The 20,624-nt window shown below is 33.7% G+C and overlaps 1 protein-coding gene across 2 annotated transcripts; it reads right to left on the bottom strand.

Annotated features, from left to right (window-relative positions):
* Positions 1-1,056: 1,056 nt before the first annotated feature.
* Positions 1,057-19,757, bottom strand: LOC110635817 (glycine--tRNA ligase, chloroplastic/mitochondrial 2). 2 transcript variants are annotated; one of them, XM_021785291.2, is made up of 36 exons: positions 19,373-19,757; positions 19,240-19,290; positions 19,033-19,100; positions 18,711-18,792; positions 18,534-18,597; positions 18,106-18,161; positions 17,945-18,022; positions 17,661-17,735; positions 17,508-17,578; positions 17,183-17,299; positions 16,989-17,090; positions 16,548-16,674; positions 16,021-16,104; positions 15,804-15,890; positions 13,202-13,303; positions 12,706-12,769; positions 12,121-12,176; positions 10,844-10,915; positions 10,573-10,655; positions 9,547-9,595; positions 9,010-9,072; positions 8,783-8,872; positions 8,616-8,702; positions 7,720-7,791; positions 7,576-7,634; positions 7,284-7,377; positions 6,741-6,959; positions 6,339-6,433; positions 5,692-5,782; positions 5,501-5,605; positions 4,271-4,309; positions 3,548-3,637; positions 2,873-2,974; positions 2,575-2,656; positions 2,354-2,439; positions 1,057-1,405 (listed from the first exon to the last, which is right to left on the bottom strand). In XM_021785291.2, exons 1-36 carry the CDS (start codon positions 19,616-19,618, stop codon positions 1,307-1,309), a joined length of 3,207 nt encoding a protein of 1,068 aa, XP_021640983.1. In that variant the 5' UTR covers positions 19,619-19,757; the 3' UTR covers positions 1,057-1,306. The 2 variants fall into 2 exon arrangements, with proteins under 2 accessions (XP_021640983.1, XP_021640984.1); XM_021785292.2 differs by lacking the exon at positions 9,010-9,072.
* Between the last annotated feature and the right edge of the window lie 867 nt (positions 19,758-20,624).

Genomic DNA, 20,624 nt, shown 5'->3' with positions numbered 1-20,624 from the left:
CTTTACTCACACCCGTCCATGATGTGGGAACCCTTGCTCACTTAACACCATACCCAAGCGCCGGCATGGCGCGTCGCTTTCGGTGAACGCCCTACACCCTTGCATATTTCTCACTACACCCGGACTTCGATGTAGCGCGTCGTTAGTAGAGGACGCCCCAACGTTTATATCATTTGAATCCATATCATAGGGTGTGACGAAATTTTTACGCTGGTTGTCACCTACTGCAACCCTCCTCCTTTATCCGGGCTTGGGACCAGCTAATCACAAACTACTTAAGCGAAGTTTTTATAAGGATAAGATAAATGCGGATAACCATAAATAAATAAAAAATTAAAAAAAATGTTCCTTTAATTTTCTTAAAAAGTAAATAAGTAAGATAATTTTTTTTTTAAAACATCACTTGAAATTTGGCGGAGGGAAAGCAATGCATTAAATGAAACATTAATTGGTGCATACATACTAACACTCGTTAGAAAACCTATTTTTCTTAAAAATAATGCACATGTAGATTTAAAAGTGGCTATAATAGTTATAATGGTGGGTTTTTTTTTGCCAATGTTATAATGGTAGTTAAAACTTGATGTAGGCAATCGAGAATCGAAACTTTTATTTTTATAAATTCATAAATTGAGAATCGAATCATAAATTTGATAAAAATTATTAAAAATTATATATTTTCTAAAAAACAAGAATAAATATATAATTTATAATTTACTAATGAGAATGATGTTATTTTATGTTATAAATTATTAACTCTTAAATTGTAGACAATAATTATTATTATATAAGTGTTGAAACTCTCATTTAAATTTGAATAAATAATTAAATAATAAAAATTAATGGCTTAAATTAAAAAATTAAAATATATTAATATAAAATATCTTAATTTGACAACTATAATTAAAGAAGTATATTAACAAAAAGAAAAAAAGAAAAAAGGAGTGAAAAAAGAATGGCTAGTGAAAGAAAAACAGCCAGGAAAGGTTTCCTAACGAAATCATTTATTATTTTTTTTTCTTTTATGTTTTCATATTCAAACAAAAGAAGAAAGAATAAGGCAAAAGAAGGAATTATTACATAAAATCCATTAAACCACCTTTGAAATAAATATTACAAAATTTTTATAAGATGAGGTTTTATGTACAAGTTGATGCAAAACAATAACCAAGCCTTAATCCCAAACAAGTTGATGAAAAAAAAAAAAAAAACTATCAAAATCTCCCAAATTGCATTTTCTTCTTCTTATTCTCTCTCACCCTTCCTCTTCCTCTTAGTTTAAAAGCATGGTTGAGGCTGAGAAAATCTAAAATCCAGGCAAAACTGAGAGGTCTGCTATACCTCTTGGCAGATCAGAAATTTTCTTCAGCAAAGCAAGCCTGTTCTGTCTAATTCTTTCATCCTCCTGATGCAAAGATGGAATGGATCAATTGATTACCAACAAATAAAGCTGTTAAAAATTAAAATGAAATAATGCAATTGATCATGTAAGAAAAACCATGAATAAATAATAATCTCTCACAGCACCTTGCATGGGTAAACTAATACCCTGTCCTTTATCCAGCACTCAAGTATTTACAACTCTATTAGCAAGAGCACTCAACAAACTTGCAGAACCAACATTCATAGACTCCTCAACCTCAAAATAATAATTATCAATGATTCATTGTTAATAGTCACTTGCAGCGGTAAAAAACCTACTTAAAACGCACCTTTATTTGTCAGGGACCAATTTAACATATTTTCTTACTTTATCATTAATGTACCAACTCAACTTATAATTATTATTGTCATATTTTTTTGGCTGAGGAAATTGCAACCGTAACAGGATCAGTTCTAGTTCCTTTCCTAGAGCTGATAGCTATAAGGTGTTGGGGAATTTACCAACTTTGCATTATGCAAGTCAATAAGAATCCAAAATAATAATAATAATAATAATAATAATAATAATAATAATAATAATAGTTGACCAATCATTAACAAGTAGATATAGTACAATTTTATGTGAATATTGCTGGGTAAAGATTTGGTCTGATCTTTTGTTCAAACCACAACTACAAGCAGCTTATTTTGGTCTAGGATCTATTCAGTCCAACTGAAGTAAAGGCTCAAAAAGTGGATTTCCACCAATTATGTTCTACATAGATGACAAATTAAAATAGTTTGTCTAGGCTAACAATGCACTCAATAAAAGAGGATTGAGTGGTTAAATTTCTTGCATGCTTATGCTGTTAACATCAGGTCATGTAATAAAGGAACATCAGAACCTTACTAATATTCCAAGTTGTAATTCCAATAACGGATATAGTAGTACTTGAATGGCATGAGTTAGTTAGCTCCGTAAAAAACATACCACCATGACAAAGACATTATTGAAGAAATCCTCAAGTGGTTGTAACAGTTCTGAAGATATTTCAACAAACTCATCTACCTCAATGCCTGTAAGAACGGTTGGTCAATTTCCAGGTTGAAAAGAAAATGCTAACCATTTAGAATCCAAAAGCAACATGCCTTGCAAAAATTATCCCTCAGTCCTATGGGAGAATTATAATGTAATGAAGAAAATTTTTATACCAGGATAAATTTTGCTTTTTGTGGACAAGAAGACGTTCCATAAAGCTCTCTCTTCAGATGTCTCAAATGCAGCCTCATCCACCTAATTAAAATTTTAAACCATCATAAGGAGGCCCACAAGTTCAAATATATTGAAGAATACCTTCCCAACCAAATCAGAAACTGAAGAATAAATTGATAAGAACAATTTTAATCAAGCCAAAACCTCATGAAACAGATGATTTGGGGTTGGGTTTTTTTTATCAAAAAAAAAAAAAAAAAACTAATGTTTCTACTCTCTGTGTAGACAAAAACATACCTCCATATCAGAGTCCACATCCTTTCCACGCACAATTCTTGTAGGACGAGAATAAGCTTCAACTACCTTTGGGAAAATATTGCCTCTTGACAAGGCTTCCATCTGAAAGCAATTTTAAGCCAAAAAATAGATACATCATTCAAGAAAATTAGAAAAATGATATATAATAATTTTTTTTTTTTGTTTCTTTATTCTCATGCTCATTAACACTGAAAACATTCAGTCATTTGTTTCATGGAACAAGTTCTCACACTGCCAACTTCGGTCCTCTCAAACAAATTTAAAAAGAAAGACAGATGAGGCTTACACAGAGGCACCAAGGAATTTCATGGCTAGAAAAACTATTCAGTAACAGAGATTTAGAATGCTCACACTATCTGATAACAAAAGCGTAGAAATTTATTTCAAACTAACTGCATACAAGTTAGTTATCCATCCATTCACCATTTTTTTAGCGAGGTGGAAACTAGAACTACCAAAATCACCAGTGGTTAACTGCTAATGCTTCCAAAAAGGCAATTTGCAGCAAAGCATCATCTGCATAACTTCTTTACTTCTATTTCCTTTCGGATAATACAATTTGGTTGATATCTCTGATAATGCATTGTGTATTAACAACTAAAAAACAATGCACAAACTGAAAAGAAGACAAGTAGGAGAATCAAGCCCATTTACTTTATATGCTGTCTTTGCTGCTAAACAAGGCAAGGTTGCGCGCTCTGCAAGCACAGAACGAACAATTTCTGGACTTGTTCCCTTATCCATCTGTAAACACACAATAAGAATAAAATATTCTCATAACACTCTACAAAATACTACAATGTCAGTCACAATACTATACTAAGTTAAAATCTTGACCAATATCATTATATAGCAGCAGGTGAATAATATTTTAAGTTACATGAAGTATATAACCAAAAGCAATAAAGTATAAAAAGAGAGAAGATGCAGACAACCACCACTCAAATGCAAAAATCAGAAACTAAGCATAGCTAGAGGTCTATCTGACAATTTCACTTTACCACAAAACTTTTTGTAATCAATTTTTTGAACACATAGATGAACGACATCGGAAAGAGACCATATTCAATTGCTATGAAGTTGTGACTAATATTGTTCCACTCAACAATTTTGGTTTCATTTTAGATTTTCTTTTACTTTTTTTTTTCCCACTTGGAGGTCTGCCTTCATTTTTTCTTTAACTTTCATATTGATAAGATTTGCACTTCATCATATTTTGCAAATGAAGTATACACTAAGAAGTGGTGTAACTTTCATCCTGTGTCCTACCTTATTGTCCATTTAACTTTTTTTACAAAATTTTATTATAAAAAAAAACTAGAAACTACCTCTATAATAAACTAGTTCAGCAATCTTTGATGTCAAAAGCATACTTACCAGATATTGCTCTAGTCTTCGAGTAACAAATAGATGTGCCTAAAAGAGGAAATCAATTGTCACATTCAATTGTCAATTTTACAGTGACAATCAAAAGTACAAGCACGACAGTACAAATATAAAAGAGGAGGAAGGGGTTGGGGGGGTGTGGGGGGGTGGGGGGGGGGGGCGGGCGTAACGTGTTTGCATGTGTGATATAATGATAAGCAAAGAAAGAGAATAATAATAATAAAGAATGCCAGGAGGAAAACATATAACAAATTTTAGACATATCAATTACATGATAAGCAATTCAATCTAACAGTATTGGATGAAGAAACTGAAAAATCAGAAGATGGTTGTGAGAAAGGATTTGCTTTCTAATGTCCTCGCCTGAATTTCACTGAATTAAGAATATTTCAGGTAGACTATGGCCAAAAATAGGATATGTAATATTTGGATACCAATCAGAATGTGCAGTCTCCTATCAAATCCATCTGTACTACCCTCGTGCGGTCATTCAGGAAGCAACTTTATATGGAAAATGGTGTGGCAAGCTCACATTCCTATCAGTTTTCTCTGTGTGTTTCCGTGCATTTTTTGTGTGCGCACATGCTTGGCTTTATCTCATATTCTAATATATGAAAATTTAACTCAGAAAAGTTCATTGAAAATATTGCCTCAAGTGCACAAGAGATTGGCATTTGTTGATGATCTATTCTCCGTTTGCTGGTAGAAAGATGTGCATGTTTGTATCTTTCATTGATAGAGGGTGTTACGAAAAGTTGGAAGAGATGTCATCAAGAGGGGTGGGGGAGTCAGCTAGGGAAATAATATCATAACATAAAGGATGCTTCAATCTTGTGTTCAGAGAAATGGTAGGCCATTTGTCGGCATTAACAGTTTGTTAATGAGCTAAAATCTGGAATTTTGAGAACAACATTTTTGTGTCTCTTCTCCCTTAAAGATGGATTTTCAAGCTAACTGCAGCAATTCATTGATAGAATTAACATTTTTCATCATCTAAGTCTTTTTCCCTTGTTAGTTGTGTATAAGCCACCTTATTTTGATTTTTTTTCAATTGAAGTTGCAAATTATTTTTTTCTTAAAAAAAAAAGAAATTACAAGTGTTGAAAAGGGAGGAGAAGGGATGCATTAGTTAGTCAGAACCATAAAATTGGACGTGATAATAAAGAAAACAAAAATAAAAGGCTGAATTTTCATAATAATTCAAACGGAACTTATTCTTACATCATCTATCATGCAGGCATCAACTTTAAGAGGTTGGACATCAGCTGCAAGTCTTAAAGCCTGGACCAAATCCAAATTTTTATCCTTTTCCACCAATATTTGGACCTAAACAAACAAATACAGCATTACATTAAAAAAGCTAGTTGAGCCTCAAAGCCTCACAAGTCACAACAAAAGATCAATTAACTTACCAGACCATAAGAAATTCTTCGCAGGCCAAATGGATCATTAGTGGAACTAGGCTGACAACCAGCAGCAAATAAGCCAATAAGGCTGTCTAATCTGCATAGTAACATTCACATCAGTAGCACATTAAAGAGATCATTCTAGTTCACAAGGAAGAGTGTATGTCAAATAACAGTGTCCTCAGTCCTCACAAGCGCAAAAAACAATTGCCTATGTGCATTCTTGGCATTATTACAATATTCAATTCTTTAGCCATTGGTGGTACTTCAGAAGCAAAGGAATCCAATACTTTTTAGAAGATCATTTGAATGTCAATATCAACTGGCTAGAAATAAACTTCAATGACTACATTTTTTTAGTTTCTTAGTTGTACTTTCAGAGGCTAATCATGTTCAAGGCTACTGTTTCAGACATCCACTCTTGCATTGTATATCTTAATCTTTGGAAGACACTGGTTTGCCAAGTGCCTCATTTCATCACCATTTGTTTGCTAATGAATTTTTATTATTCAATAGGAGAAAAAAGATGTCTATTTTCAATATGTACATGCAAAACATCAACCTACATAGTGCACATGCCTTGTATCACAATACTTTGATAATAAAATTTCACACCAGAGAGAACAGAAAACAAAGTTCTCAATTGATTTCACCTGTCAGCAACTGCCAAAGATATCCCAACTTCAGTTTGCGGAAGAATATCTCCAGAAAATCTAGGAAGTGTGATTTCTAACAAGGCCTCTGCTATCTGCAACAATGGAAAGAAAAACAAAGAAAGAAACATGGTTAAACTGTAAAAATATACAGCATGAAACTGATATTCCATAGGAAACATGAACTATGGGTTCCACAACACAAATGCTGATGAAGGAAAGGGATGACAAGCCCTATATGAAATATTTGAAACAAAAAGGTGTTCCAATCTTCCAATTCATGAGGCTTCCCATATTGCAAGCTTTTGGGGAGGATAGACATCTGCTACCCCCCTCATGCATTGCTAGAAGACTATTTCCTTCAATATCAGAAGACAAATACACATGAGTGAATTGAAGGACCTGCTCTGAGCAGCCATCTCTAAGAGCATAATGGCGTGCCATTATTCCAGAAAGGGAAGTGAATTCTGTTACAACTGCAGTAGCAAGATCTGACATAGCAAGTGATGCAGCATCCTGGACAATCTGAAGCATATCCTCCCTGATCCCCAACTGTAGACTTAGTTTGGTGACCATGTTTTCAATGCGCATAGTCTTGTCAAGCATTGTTCCAAGCTTCTCCTGTTTTATTTGACATGAAGAAAATGTAGAAGCTATCAGAGATTGAATAATATCTATATGTCATTAAGCACAAGTGTCTCCCATACCTCCAGATTATACTGATAAATATCAGAAGGTTTTTCAATTAAACAATTATTTGAATTTGCACTGCAATCTTATAAGAAATTGGCCAATTAATTATGTTTACAATATAAAGTAAACAATGAGGAATATATGTTTATATTTTGAGCTTCAGAACTTGAAGGAAAGTATTTAGAGACTCCCTGATTCCAGAACAATTTCCACAACTTTTTCCTTTGAATATGTTCGACACAGATAACTTACATGAAAAAGAATCCCTTTTAGTTGACTCCTGAACTCTGAGAACTTCTTACGGGTGTCCATCTCATAAAAAAATTTTGCATCTTCATAACGAGCTCTGCAGGGATTAATAAAATGCTTGGCTCATCATTTAAGATAAAATCACATGCTAAAACCAATTAAAGCAGGTTTATTGAAAATTTTTGGCTAAATGAAGTTAACTAAGAAATCCACAAAAGTGTGCCCTTTCCTTGTGAACAATAATGGATTATTATTATCATTATTATTATTATTATTAGGTAGGACCCACATCTACCTTAGCACAGCTTCATTCCCTTTTCTTACTACCGTCTCATTGATAACTCCATTTGCCACCTAAAAGGGAAATCCATATGACCAGAGGGCTTGTAAGTTGTAAGTAACAACTAAGTTAAAAAGCCTGAGTGGTAAGCAATCTCACAGCAATGAAGTGTGGCAGAAGCTTTCCACTATCATCAACTACAGCAAAATACTTTTGGTGCTTCTGCATAACCTGCAAAAATTGGTGCACAATTAAGTTAAGCTTGCAACATCTGTTCATTGCATTTGCCATTTGCAAACTGGCCAAACTCTTTTCTTTGTAAATGTTTCGATGAGTAAAATGACCAAACGCTAGAAAATAACCCAACACCACAATGCCAAAGTGACAAGCTTTCTCCAACATGCAAACAACTCTAATATCTCCTATATGGAAACAAAAACCTTGCCAAGATGGCTCAACCAAGGATAGTGTTGGGGCAACCTCAATCAATGCACAAATTAAGTGGCTTGTGGAAGCAACAAATTATCAAGCTGGTGCGTTTGGCTCCTGAGGCTTGAAACCCACTGACTCTGCACTATAGAAACCAAAGAGCTATTGTGCATTCTGAAAATCCTGTTAATAAAATAGCTTCTATAACATTATGCCTGCTCTATCACCAATTTAGAGAAAGTAATTAAACTAGACCTCTTTCTTCTTCCCTAGGATTAGGGTTTAATTCATCTAAAACCTCCACTATAATGCAGCCAGTTTTAATGCTGAACATCGATAGTGACTACAATTTAATCCAACTCCATTTATCAAAAAATATAGATGACTTAAAAAAAATCCCAGCACAAAAATTTGATTCACGAATACCACACACAATATATGAGAAACAAATGAGGAAACTTCTCAAGCCAAGCTTATCAGTTGGCTGGCAATGTTTGATCTTCAGTGATCTCATATTTTCAGTTTGTCAATACAAATCAAAATGCGCATCTAATTAGCATTGAATCTTCAGTTATTGAACTAGATTACATAAGAAAGCACTGTGTGCATAATGTCAAACAACTTACCATTGTTAGAAGATCTTCTGGAAGCTCTAAGAAGGACCCTTTAAACTTCCCTAGTACTGGAACAGGTGCCTCAACCAGATTTACAACCTAAAGCATCATGCAGAAATAATTTATATCATTACATGCAGCCTATCCTTGCCAATTTCAACAAAAGAGAAATCAATTACCTCATTAAGTAAGCTTTCCTGAATAAGGACATGTCCATTGACACTTTCTGACAGTGCCTTGGAGCGCTCCAAGATACTTTTCTTTCGTTCCTGATGATAAAAATAAACTTTCATTCCTGAGGGCAAAAATAAAATTTCATTCTAATCCCAAGTCTATTTAGTCTAAATCTAAACCATTTTGAAAGAGGGGGAAGCAAAACAAAATGCCACCAACCATTCTATGATACCTCAATTTCAATAAAAATACCAGCATTCTGCATTACACTTTCATAAGATTCCGCACTTTCAACCTGTGAAAATTTTTGTGGTTGTGAATTGAACACTTGAGCAGAACAACATATGCTAGTGGATGAACAAGATAAATGTATATAATGAACTTACATGTAACAAATTTAACAAAGCTCTAAAATTTACACTACTTGTACATCTCTTCTGTAGACCAAAGAAACAAGACTCATAGAATGGCTTCACAGCCTTCACTATTTCAGTCATTATAAAGAAGGAAAAGGAGAGAAGCCATTTGAAATGGGAAGAATAAAATTGATGAACCAAGAGGAAACAGTAACCCAACAGATTTCCCCCTCAACTCATGGAGTATGTGTTGAGATTTAGTTAGATGCACTTTTAGAGTATGGGTGCAGGATTTTTCTGCAAGTTTTTTCACATTGCTTTCTGGCGTATGCATAATCCAAAGCATTATACTTAGTACTTCATTTGACAAGCAAGGGGAGCTCAGAAAATTCTGAACATAGTTTTATACATACCTGAACAGTAGCTGAAGGAGTATTGCGAAGGCCATAAGATATGTTACCGCTACATTAACAAACAGGTAATTTTAATTAAAGGATGTGTCTTGCATGCAAAAAAAAGCTGATGCAGATAAAGATATCGAAGTATACAAAAATTATGGATTACTCTGCCTAAGCATGGGATTGATATTTAGTGATTGTTTTGACCCTTCAATCAAAGGAAATTAAATGTCAATTCAAGCATTTACTCCCTGCAACTCGTGTATGTAGATTATCACAACTAAGGGTGTCAATTTCATGAGCCAAAACAGGGAAGTTCATTTGCATTCAGTCATTTTTCATGTATTGAGTATCACAATTATTGATTCCATAAGTGATGTTGCATCCAAAAGCCAAAACAGAGAAGTTGAAAACACAAATTGAGTGTCAATGACCCTACAATAGAAAACACTCCGAGATCACAGCTGCCTATTCAAGAATAAGGAAAGTCCAATATCCTCCTATAGACTTTTAAAATATCTGCCTAGGTGAGTCTTGCCAAATTCAATCAATATTGTAAACTAATTGCTAAACTAAGATGGCACATGCATGCTCTAGTACAAAAGGTTGAGTCACTGAAATGGCAGGAGTCAAAAAGGGGAGAGGTAGGGTTATGACACAGAGGAAAAGTAGAAAAAGGACTTAGTGACTCTAGATCTTTCTGAAAGATGTAGTCCTAAAATAGATGGAAAGGAGGAAACTGATCCAAATAGCCAACCTCTGCTAGTCTGGGATTAAGGCATAGCTGAGTTGAGTTGTATTGTCAACTAATTGCCAGATTTTGATTTGGTGGTCTTGGCTGTTAAAATGCAATTTTACACGCTGCTAATTGGCTGCTACTGTCACATATGACAAAGGTTTAAGAGCTAGAAGGAAGGGGCAGTTATATGGCTTTCGCATGTGAGGCTCAGACAGTAAAAAAATCCAGCTATCAAGGTATCATACCAAATGATTTCCACCTGAAAAAAACAAAATTTGAACAGTTGCAGCAATCATAAGTACCTCAAAACTCCAGCAAATGCAAATGGAACCACCACATCTCCATGCAAGGCCATAATCCAACGAATTGGCCTGCTGAACATGACCTGTATCACACAGCCAAAAAAAAAAAAGGGCAGCATATTGGACAAATATACAAACGCATTCTAGATAAGGTGTAGTTCTAATGTGGCTATATTCTTTTCTAGAAAATTTACATTACAAAAAAGAATTTAACATAATTAAAAAGAAAAAGACACAAGACCTCTGAACAGAAAATCAACCATGCAGTTACCTGAGAGTTCCAGCGCATTGCCTTTGGGAATGATATTTTACTGATAGTAACAGGCAAATCTTCAGATAGAATCTAACATGACATAGGAAATAAAATTAGTGTAAAGAATAGAAAATTTAGATAACCAAATGAAAGTGGCATATAGTTTTCCCTCCCAGCCTCCTAGAGAGCTCTCTCATTGTCTTTTTTTTTCCCTCCTTTCCCCCATAAATATTATCTCTATTTTAACTTCTCTATTATATATGGTTTTAAAGATCTCCGATCATTCTGCAAATGAAAAACATGGTTTGTTCAAAATAAACAGATTTATAAAAGAATATAAACAGGACCAGACCAATTATTATACATACTCAAACTGAATCCTCTGGCACTGTTGTAGGAACATTGCCAGGTGCCCCTTTTTCAAAGAATTGTTTAATCTTTTGGCACAAGAGTGTCAGCCCAGACCAGAGCCCAATTCCCCCACCAGGCCTCAAAACTGTACCACACACCCCCCCCCCCCACGGCCGGCAAAAGGAAAAAAAAAAAAGCCTTCCTTTAACTTTAAATACTTTTTTATTTTTAATTTCAATTTATTTTAATTCTTCATCCACTTAAGTGCGATTTATATAGCAATTCAAATTAATTTTTATTTTATTTTCATTTTAATTGTTTTCAAACTTATTTAACTATTTAATTGTTAGATTTATGCTAATTAGTATGCTTTTCAACTAATACTGCTATTAATCTGTTATCTTCTTTTATGACTTGACAACACAATTAATTTTTTTATTATCAAATTACATTTAATTCAATGCATTATAATAAATAAATAAATAATATATATTATATTCTAATATTAACATTTGATGCCTCAAACTAAACTATACACATATTAATTTTATGCACTATAGCATAGCAAAGAATTGAATTTTATATCAATTGAAATGATTACATATTTTTATAAAGTCATAAGTAATAATTTTGTTAACAAAGATGGGAGTCTGATATTAGATTATTATAAAAGTAGATTGGATATATTTTTAATAACATTTTTTGTATTTATTAATCATACTCTTAACATTTTTTTTGTTAATTACATTAATAAGGAAAATTTTTTATGAAAGAAAATATTCCTGCAGCATCGCCACAGAGCTTTACACCCCTGCAAAACTATACCAAATCCTTCAAAACCCCACCCACTTCATCCTCTACGTGAGAGTACTACTACCCAAAATAGACCACATCTAAAATCATCTGTACAAAAAAGCAAAAGAGAGAGAGATCATATTTACAACCTTCAAAGCAAGTCGAGCAGCTTCTGTTATACGGACATAAATATATTCCATTTTTCCTGCAATGGAAAAATGATGAACCTCTTTATTGACCTTTTCCAATAATGGATTATGGATTTTATGTCCCATTACAAGCTCCCCTAATTCTTTTTTCCCTGTGATACAAAAGGCAATTGCTGCTAGCATTTCCTAAAGTTTTTTATTCCTTTCAAATGGGATGGGATTGTATTTTTTTCCAAATCCATTGAAATATTTTTATTTACAATAATAATAAACATCAAGCAAGTTATGGATGCATAAACCAATATGCTTGGACAACATTAGGAAGGCACCAAAAATGACCTAGGGATTGGTATGCAAGTAACCTGATTAACTACATCAACAAAGGATAAGATATAAAATATTTTCTACCCCTAAAAAGTTCGTACAGGAAAACTACAGCTGTTTGCAAGAGAAAAATATTAATATGACAAAATCACAAGAACATAAAGCAAATCTGTCCAAAGTAACTAATCTGTCAAAAGTAACTATGGAGTAAATTTTAGATTCAAACCCTAGTATTTTTTGCATGTATTTAAGCTGACTCACCATCTACCTTTCTAAACAATGAGTCCACTGACACATTGTATCTACGGCAAAAACCCACAGCAGCCTGGCATGAGATAACAAGTTAAATGTTGTTAAGCTATTGATATTGGATATTTATAAATCAGATTTAGAGAAATGTAAAAATGCAAAAGCAATCATAACTTATACACTACAGCCCATACAAAGAACTGAAGTTCGTTTTTCGGTGGGCTTTGATAGAAATGAGAATATCATTAAACATAGTGTTAAAAAATATGATTGTAAAATAGAAAATACAAAACATATAAATTCTTCCAACAAGGGAAAAGGAAAAGAACTTTAAAAAAAAAAACATTTGTAGTAATAATCCAAAAGCTAAACACTACAAAAGCAATCACAGCCTCTTCCATTTTTGCTAAGTATAAATTTATTAAAGGACAAAGAAAGACACATGGTTGTATGAAATATAGGATTAGCTTCAAATATACAGGGGAAAAAATAGCAAAGCAAGAACAACCTTTGTAGGATTTCCCTGTTCATCAAAGGCCTTTAAAACAGGAGGTCCTCGAACTTCAACTTCATTCTCTGCTTGCCTAGTGCAAAGACTCTCAATATAAACCTAGAAATGCACGAATAAGGCTCAGGTTATAAACATTTGCATTTTTTTCACAAACAGATAGAAGGGTGAGTAGTGAAAGTACAAGAATTCGCATACAAATTGCCAATGCATTTAATAGGTGTTATCATATCTCAACATGTATAACTCACAACTAACTGAAAGTCTGAAACACAATTCTCAACAGGAAAGATTGCATAGGCAACGGCGTGAGGATATTAGCATAAGCACTTAGAAATCATCAATCTAAATGATTAGCTGAGTGGGTTATACATCATAACTACATATTCTTTTATAATGTATATCAGTATATAGCAAAACTAATTATGTTATTTTGATGATCTCTTTAATAATAGTCAAAGTGGTAATAGCGTGAAAATAAACTACAGAGCAATAGAAAAGAATGTGAATTATACTAGAAGAATTAGATCTTCAGAAGTAAAAGAAGCACTTAAGAGAATGAAAGTGGGTAAAGCCTGTGAACCCGATAGAATACCAATTGAAGTGTGAAAATGTTTGAGAGATATGGGAGTGCCATGGTTAACTAAATTGTTTAATAAGATTATAAACTCAAAGAAAATGCTTGATAAATGGAAGAGGAGTATTTTAGTACCTATTTTTAAAAATAAGAGAGACATACAGAATTGCTCAAACTATAGGGGAATTAAACTCATGAGCCATACTATGTTGTGAGAGAGAGTTGTGGAACATCGACTACGTCATGACACTTCTATCTCTCCTGATCAATTTGACTTCATGCCTAGTCGTTCAACTATGGAAGCAATCTTTCTCATTAGTAACTTGATGGAGAAATATAAAGATGTAAAGAAAAATCTACATATGGTTTTTATCGATTTGGAAAAGGCTTATAATAGTGTTCCAAGATATGTCTTATGGAGAGTATTAGAACAAAAGAGGGTATCTATTAGTTACATACAAGTGTTGAAAGATATGTATGAAGAAACAACTACTATTGTAAAAGATTTTCCTATCTCAGTTGGATTACACCAAAGTTCAGCTGTAAGCCCTTACCTTTTTACATTAGTTCTAGATGAATTGATGAAACATATACAAGAGAGTGTCTCTTGGTGCATGATATTTGCAGATGATATAGTTCTGATAGATGAGACGCGAGAAAAAGTCAATAGAAAGCTAGAGCATTGGATAAGTACTCTAGAGTCAAAGGGCTTTAAGTTAAGTAGAACAAAGACAAAATACATGCATTGCAAGTTCAGTGAAGGCCGAACTGGTGATAGGAAAGGGGTTAGTTTGGATGGAGTGGCATTGCCCCAAAGTAATCATTTTAAATATCTCGGCTCAATCCTTCAAATGTATAGGGGATATGAGGAGGATGTTAGTCATAGGATTAAAGCCGGATGGTTGAAGTGGAGACGTGCCTCGGGAGTTTTATATGATCGCAAAATTCTCAATAAGTTGAAAGAAAAATTTTATCGTACAGCCATACGACCGGTCATTTTATATGGTAGTGAGTATTGGGCAATAAAGGAGTCGTATGTGTCTAAGATAAGAGTTGCGGAGATGAGAATGTTAAGGTGGATGAGTGGCCATATTAGACTAGATAAAGTCCGTAATGAGAGTATTAGAGAAAAAGTAAGAGTGGTGCCAATTGAGAATAAGTTGAGAGAAAGGAGATTGAGGTGGTTTGGTTATGTAAAACGTAGACATGCGTAGGCTCCAGTTAGACAAGTAGATCACATTGGGTTAGAGAATAGAAAGGGTAGACTTAAACTGACTTGAAGAAGAGTAGTACAACATGACCTAGAAGCGTTACACATTTTCGAGGATTTAACCCAAAATCGTTTAGAGTAGAGAAAGAGAATCCATATAGCCGACCCCAATAAAATTTTAGGATAAAGTCTTAGTTGAGCTGAGTATACTTGCATGAGAGGTTGAGACTTAATTGACATTCAATAAATATCATAATGAAACAGCAAACTGCTCAATGGTAATAGCCTAGCTGTAAGTTAGGCACTAACTTAATGCCACAATGGCATACAGAAGTAGCTAATTATCATAGGCTGACTAACCATGTGGTACAGTTTTGGAAGAAGACTCAATTTAGGATACTTAGGATTTAGGAATTATATTCATTGTAAAATTAGGTAGTTTATAATTCTATTAGGTTTAGAATTTATTATTTAAGAAATTCTATTAGGTTTAGAATTTTATAGCTAGGATTGGTTTTATTCCTAGTTTGTTTAGGTTTAATATTCCTAATTAGTTTCAGTTAGGATTAGTTAACACATTATAAATACCTATGTCTGGGTATTTTATTATTAGATTTTGATTATTATGATTATTATTGAGATTTAATAAAGATTTTGAGAATTAGTTTCTCATTTGTTCCTCTAAACTTCCTAATTGCACAATGAATGTAATTCCTAAGTATCCCAAATTGAGTCTTCTTCCAATACTGCATCACCATGCCATATAAAAGATGTAGCAACTGGTTTGCAGGGAGAGGTAGAAACAATAGCTATACCACTAATCGGCGGGGAGTGCCGAAAGCTTGCACTTTACCATGGCCCAATCTTTGTTTTTCTAATAATTGCAACACTAAATCTTTAAGCTGTAACAAGCAGCAAGCAGAGTTAGTGAACCATTGGATTAAAACTTATAACAATATGGAAAAGTGCAGCAGATCATCATAGATTGCACAAAATAACATGTCACATGCTTCTTATGAAACTATATCATACTTGCTGGCTTGCATGAACTACATCTTGAGGAGGCATCTCTTCAGTCCCAATTTCAAGAACAAATGATCTTGGGTTGTCATGAACCTGTTATATAAGTAATAAATAAAAATTTTCTCAAAATCAAGGATAACAAGTGTTGTATGTCAACTATGACTTAATAAGACTGAATCTTAAAATTTTAAACACCAAATATTCATAAAGGAAAAAAGAAGCTATTTCTGTCTATAAGGAATTTCATAAGCATAGTATATTAAAAAAATGTTAACACTACAGCAATAGGGAAGTAAGAAAAAAAAGTAGATCTGCCTGTGTTTCTTTTGGCATGCATGCAAGTCTATGATTATGTGTCTAATCAGCATGGTATCTATGCACAATTAATAATATCCCATCAGCCTCTTGCCCCAGCCAAAAAGGAAGGGAAAAGCATATCCCCTCCACAACAGATATCATCAAGTATTACAAGGGTTGAGAGAGAGACCATATTATAGACAAGTATGAGAGAGAGAGGGAGATGAATGTAAACTAACCTTCTTGGCTGCTGCCTCCAGAACATCCTTAGCGCATTCAAGATGAATGGTTTCAGAAACAGTACCAAGTGGATGTTCAAGGGACTCCCTGGTCTTTAACCAAAGTTGGGCACATTGCCGAGCTAAACTGATAAATAAACAAGAAGAAACCAAACCAAGAAGGACTCATTTAAAAATAGTTTTGTATCAAGTAATATATTTCTCCTTGATCATGGGTTGAATTTATTTTTTCTTGAAGAATCATGTGCCTGTTGTTCAATATTGATGTCATCAAATTACAGAATGTGAAAACCTAAAATGATTTGCATTGAAAAGGCAATTAGTGTGTAACTGAAATTATCTCCTTTGTCATTACAATTTGTTGTCATATAAAAAAACTACCGCTCTTCATAATTTGGGCCAGTTTCAACAATAGACACAAGCAAGAAAAAGCAGTCTCACCTACGCATTCGACCAAAATAACGAGCACGCTCAGTTACCCCAACAAAACCTCTAGAATCCAAGATATTGAAAGCATGAGATGTCTTCAGAAGCTGATCATACCTAGCATGTCGAGCAAACATTAACTTTAAGAAAACATGGAAAATAATGTAAATAATATTGGTAGAAAATAAACTATGAGTTCCCAAACATACGCAGGTATTGCAAGGCCAGAAGCAAGCAAGGAACGAGCTTCTTCCTCAAAAAAATCGAAGTGCTTTTGAACATGATGAACACTAGCATGCTCTAAATAATATGCACTCATTTCCTTCCTGAAAGAGAACTGTAATATATTCATGATTTGCATTTATACATTAGACATAAGAAAGCACATTCAAGCTGCAGTATAATTACGCACTACATGAGAAAATAAGGATGCAAAAGTAACAGATACTAAAAAAGAAAGACAGATCAAACAATAATGTGCATAACATGCAATTCAATTGCAGACAATGTTTAGAGGGGGGGAAAATCATTTACTCATTTTCCAAGAACAGCTCCCCATATGTAATCCCATTGGCATATTGAATTTTCTTAAAATGGTCAACTCCCTGCCAATCAGTTGAAAGTAACTTCAGCGGAGGTTACAAATCATATAAAAACAAAGAAAAAGAAATTTGATATTAAATTGACCTGAAGCAACATGAGTATCCGCTCAAGACCATAAGTGATTTCAACAGATATTGGTGCCAATTGAAGACTTCCAGCCTAGAGAGAGACAGCAACCAAAAAATAAATAAATGGGAAACACCATAATAACTCCACAAATCGGGAAAATTTTAACTTCAACCTTAATCAGGGAAAATAAGCATCTCAAAACTAGAAACTTTATCACCCTAAAGGAACTAAACTTTAAATGACAAAAATAAAAAATAACTCAAAAATGGCAAACATCAAATCTTTATGCATTTAAGAACCTGCTGAAAGTAGGTGAACTGAGTGATCTCCATCCCATCCATCCAGATTTCCCAACCCAAACCCCAAGCACCAAGTACCTACAAGCATTTCCATGTCAGCAAAAAGAAGATTCAATAAGAGCATAATATATACAATCCTCTATTGAAAGTAGATGTATTACTGGGCTCTCCCAATTGTCCTCCACAAATCGGATGTCATGTTCACTAACATCAATACCTGTGAAAAATAATCAAATAATCAATCCAGCATCAAAAGAAAACAGAAAATTAAGGCTAACATTAACAAATGAAGGCAGATGAGATGCACACATCTTAGTTATTACTAAAAGTGTCATCTGCTGATGCATTTCTCAAAAAGATAGTTACTGGAAAATTATTAATTTAGTAATTGACCAGTCTTTCTGACCAGTAATGGGCTCTTTCTTCCTTATTTTCTTTTTTTTTTTTCCTTCATTCAGAAACTGAAAGAGTTTAGTTCCATCTTCATAAGAACTTAAATAGACAACAGACACATCCACCGCTTCTTAAAACAAACAAACAAAACAACTATGACCTATTTGAAATGACATAGTAAAGGTGAAAATACTACCTAAAGCTGATAGGCTACGAATAAAGAGGTCTTGTGAATTTCCAGGATCGGGTTTTAGTATAACCTGAGATCAAACCATGGAAAATTTTAATGTCATAAATTCAATTCCAAAAGAAAGCTCCATTAATATTCCAAAATTGCATCAACCAAAATTGCATCAACCAAATCCAATTTTACCTGAAATTGAGTATGGCGCTGAAGGCGGTTTGGGTTTTCCCCATAACGACTATCATCTGGACGGATACTAGGCTCCACATACCTGTCATCAAAAACTCATAAGCAGTTACACAGTGAACTTCAAAAAACTCAACCAATGACATTAAATGCATATAATTGATTAAAATTCAGACAACTTGGCAATAAAAAATTAAAAAAAAAAAAAAAACTCGTCTACACTATTACCCAGTGATTTATATGTCATTTGCTGTTTACTGAAAAAACCAAAGCTAAAAAGCTTCACGGGGGAGGGGGAAAAAACTTGGATGTAAAGCATACTTACGCCACATTCCATGGTTCTGGGCCAAGAACCCTTAAGAAGGTTAGAGGATTCATAGTCCCAGCTCCAACCTAGTCAAAAATAAGCAGAGACACAAAAACATGCACAAGCAATGGACATAAATTCCAATTAGTGAAAAAAAATAAATAAAACAACTAAAAGGAAAGGAAGAATAAGATTTATGGAGTAGAAGCAATCATTGAACATTACCTCTGTGTTGCTGCATTGCATTACTGCACATCCAACCGAAGCCCAATATTCCTACAAATAATTATTATAATAAAATGAATAAAGAGAAGAAATATAGAACTGCTGAATAATTGAAAAAGACAAAGAATTTGACCAGGAGTCGCTGAATGGCTTGTTGAAACGTAGGGACAGATGTTTTTAGGGGCTTATTGTTGGGGTCAGTTGAAGAATGTTGTGGAGCTGCAGAGGTGCTGATTGCAGAGACAGAGGTTCTAGTGAAGTGGCGGTGATTGAAGCCGAGGCAGCTAGGTTTTGTTCTAGCAGATAAGCGAAGGAAGGAGAGGCGGGCTGCTTGGGGCTTTAGAAAGGAGATGACTAAAGGGAGCGCGAGGATTGCCATGGTTGCCTCTCTCTCGCGTTTGAGGCTTCAAAGAACCTTAGCCAATACCCACTTTGTATGGTATTTTTTATCTATGGCGACTCTGAACTTTGGAAGAGCTAGGCCATTTTTACCTCTTCGTAACGTTCCAAATTGGAAATTTTTATTGTTATTACGACATACCGCGGAAGTTGTAGGCCAAAAATTTTTTTTAGTATTATTTTAAATAAATTTCAAAAATAGTTTATTATTTTGAAATTTTTATTAAAAAACATGTTTAATTAAATTTTTAATATTTTTAACTAAAAGCAGATTAGTTATTTTTTTTTCGATATTATTTATTAAGCCTTTATATTGATTCTAATAAAAAAAAAGTGTTCATATTTGTTATTTAAAATATTTTTATAAAATGTATTGACCATTAAAAATTATTGAAACACATTAAATTAAGAATTAATTATCGCTGACATATTGTAGTCCAAAAGTTTCAATTTTTATTCCCATTTTGTCTTGGGTGTTTATACCCACTTCTTGAGGTGGGCAGGCTTTCTTACTTTTGGGTCGTGTTGTTAATAGTTGATGCTCATTTTGTCTTGGATGACAAATCGCGGTCAATCCATAAAGGATATCTTAAGATCTGTGGTTTGTTGTTTAATGTTGAACACTTGGCTTGTTATGGTGCTTTCCTTCATGATTTTTGTGCGCTGTTTTTCTGAGGTATCTCAAGAGTTCATAGCTTTTGCTTCTCCCCCAAGATTGCTGAGGTAATTGCCCTTTGTTAGACCCTACTTTAGGTAATTGCCCTTCTTTAGACCCTACTTTAGCTTTTGAAAAATTCTATTATTGATATCACGATCCAAATTTAAAACTGGACTGATATTAGAATTTGGATTAATAAAATGCCCTCAAAACTCGTAGTAAACTTAATTATTACTAATCAAACCATAAAGCCCATAAACATAATCTAATTTTAAGAAAATAAATAGATAGAGTCCGGTCATAAATTGAACTATCCAACAAGTAGTAT

Source organism: Hevea brasiliensis, chromosome 2, assembly GCF_030052815.1.
Source record: "Hevea brasiliensis isolate MT/VB/25A 57/8 chromosome 2, ASM3005281v1, whole genome shotgun sequence".
In the NCBI taxonomy this organism is placed as follows: domain Eukaryota; kingdom Viridiplantae; phylum Streptophyta; class Magnoliopsida; order Malpighiales; family Euphorbiaceae; genus Hevea; species Hevea brasiliensis.
This window is presented reverse-complemented; position numbering and strand designations above follow the sequence as displayed.

Bases quoted from the DNA above. Each gene is read 5' to 3' on its own strand.
- LOC110635817 (XM_021785291.2), bottom strand. From the start codon at position 19,618: ATGGCAATCCTCGCGCTCCCTTTAGTCATCTCCTTTCTAAAGCCCCAA. The intron at 8,873-9,009 runs GTATCATAGAAT...TTTTATCATCAG, and splicing joins GTATTTTTATTGAAATTGAG to GAACGAAAGAAAAGTATCTT. The intron at 6,434-6,740 runs GTCCTTCAATTC...CCATTGTTGCAG, and splicing joins GAGATGGCTGCTCAGAGCAG to ATAGCAGAGGCCTTGTTAGA.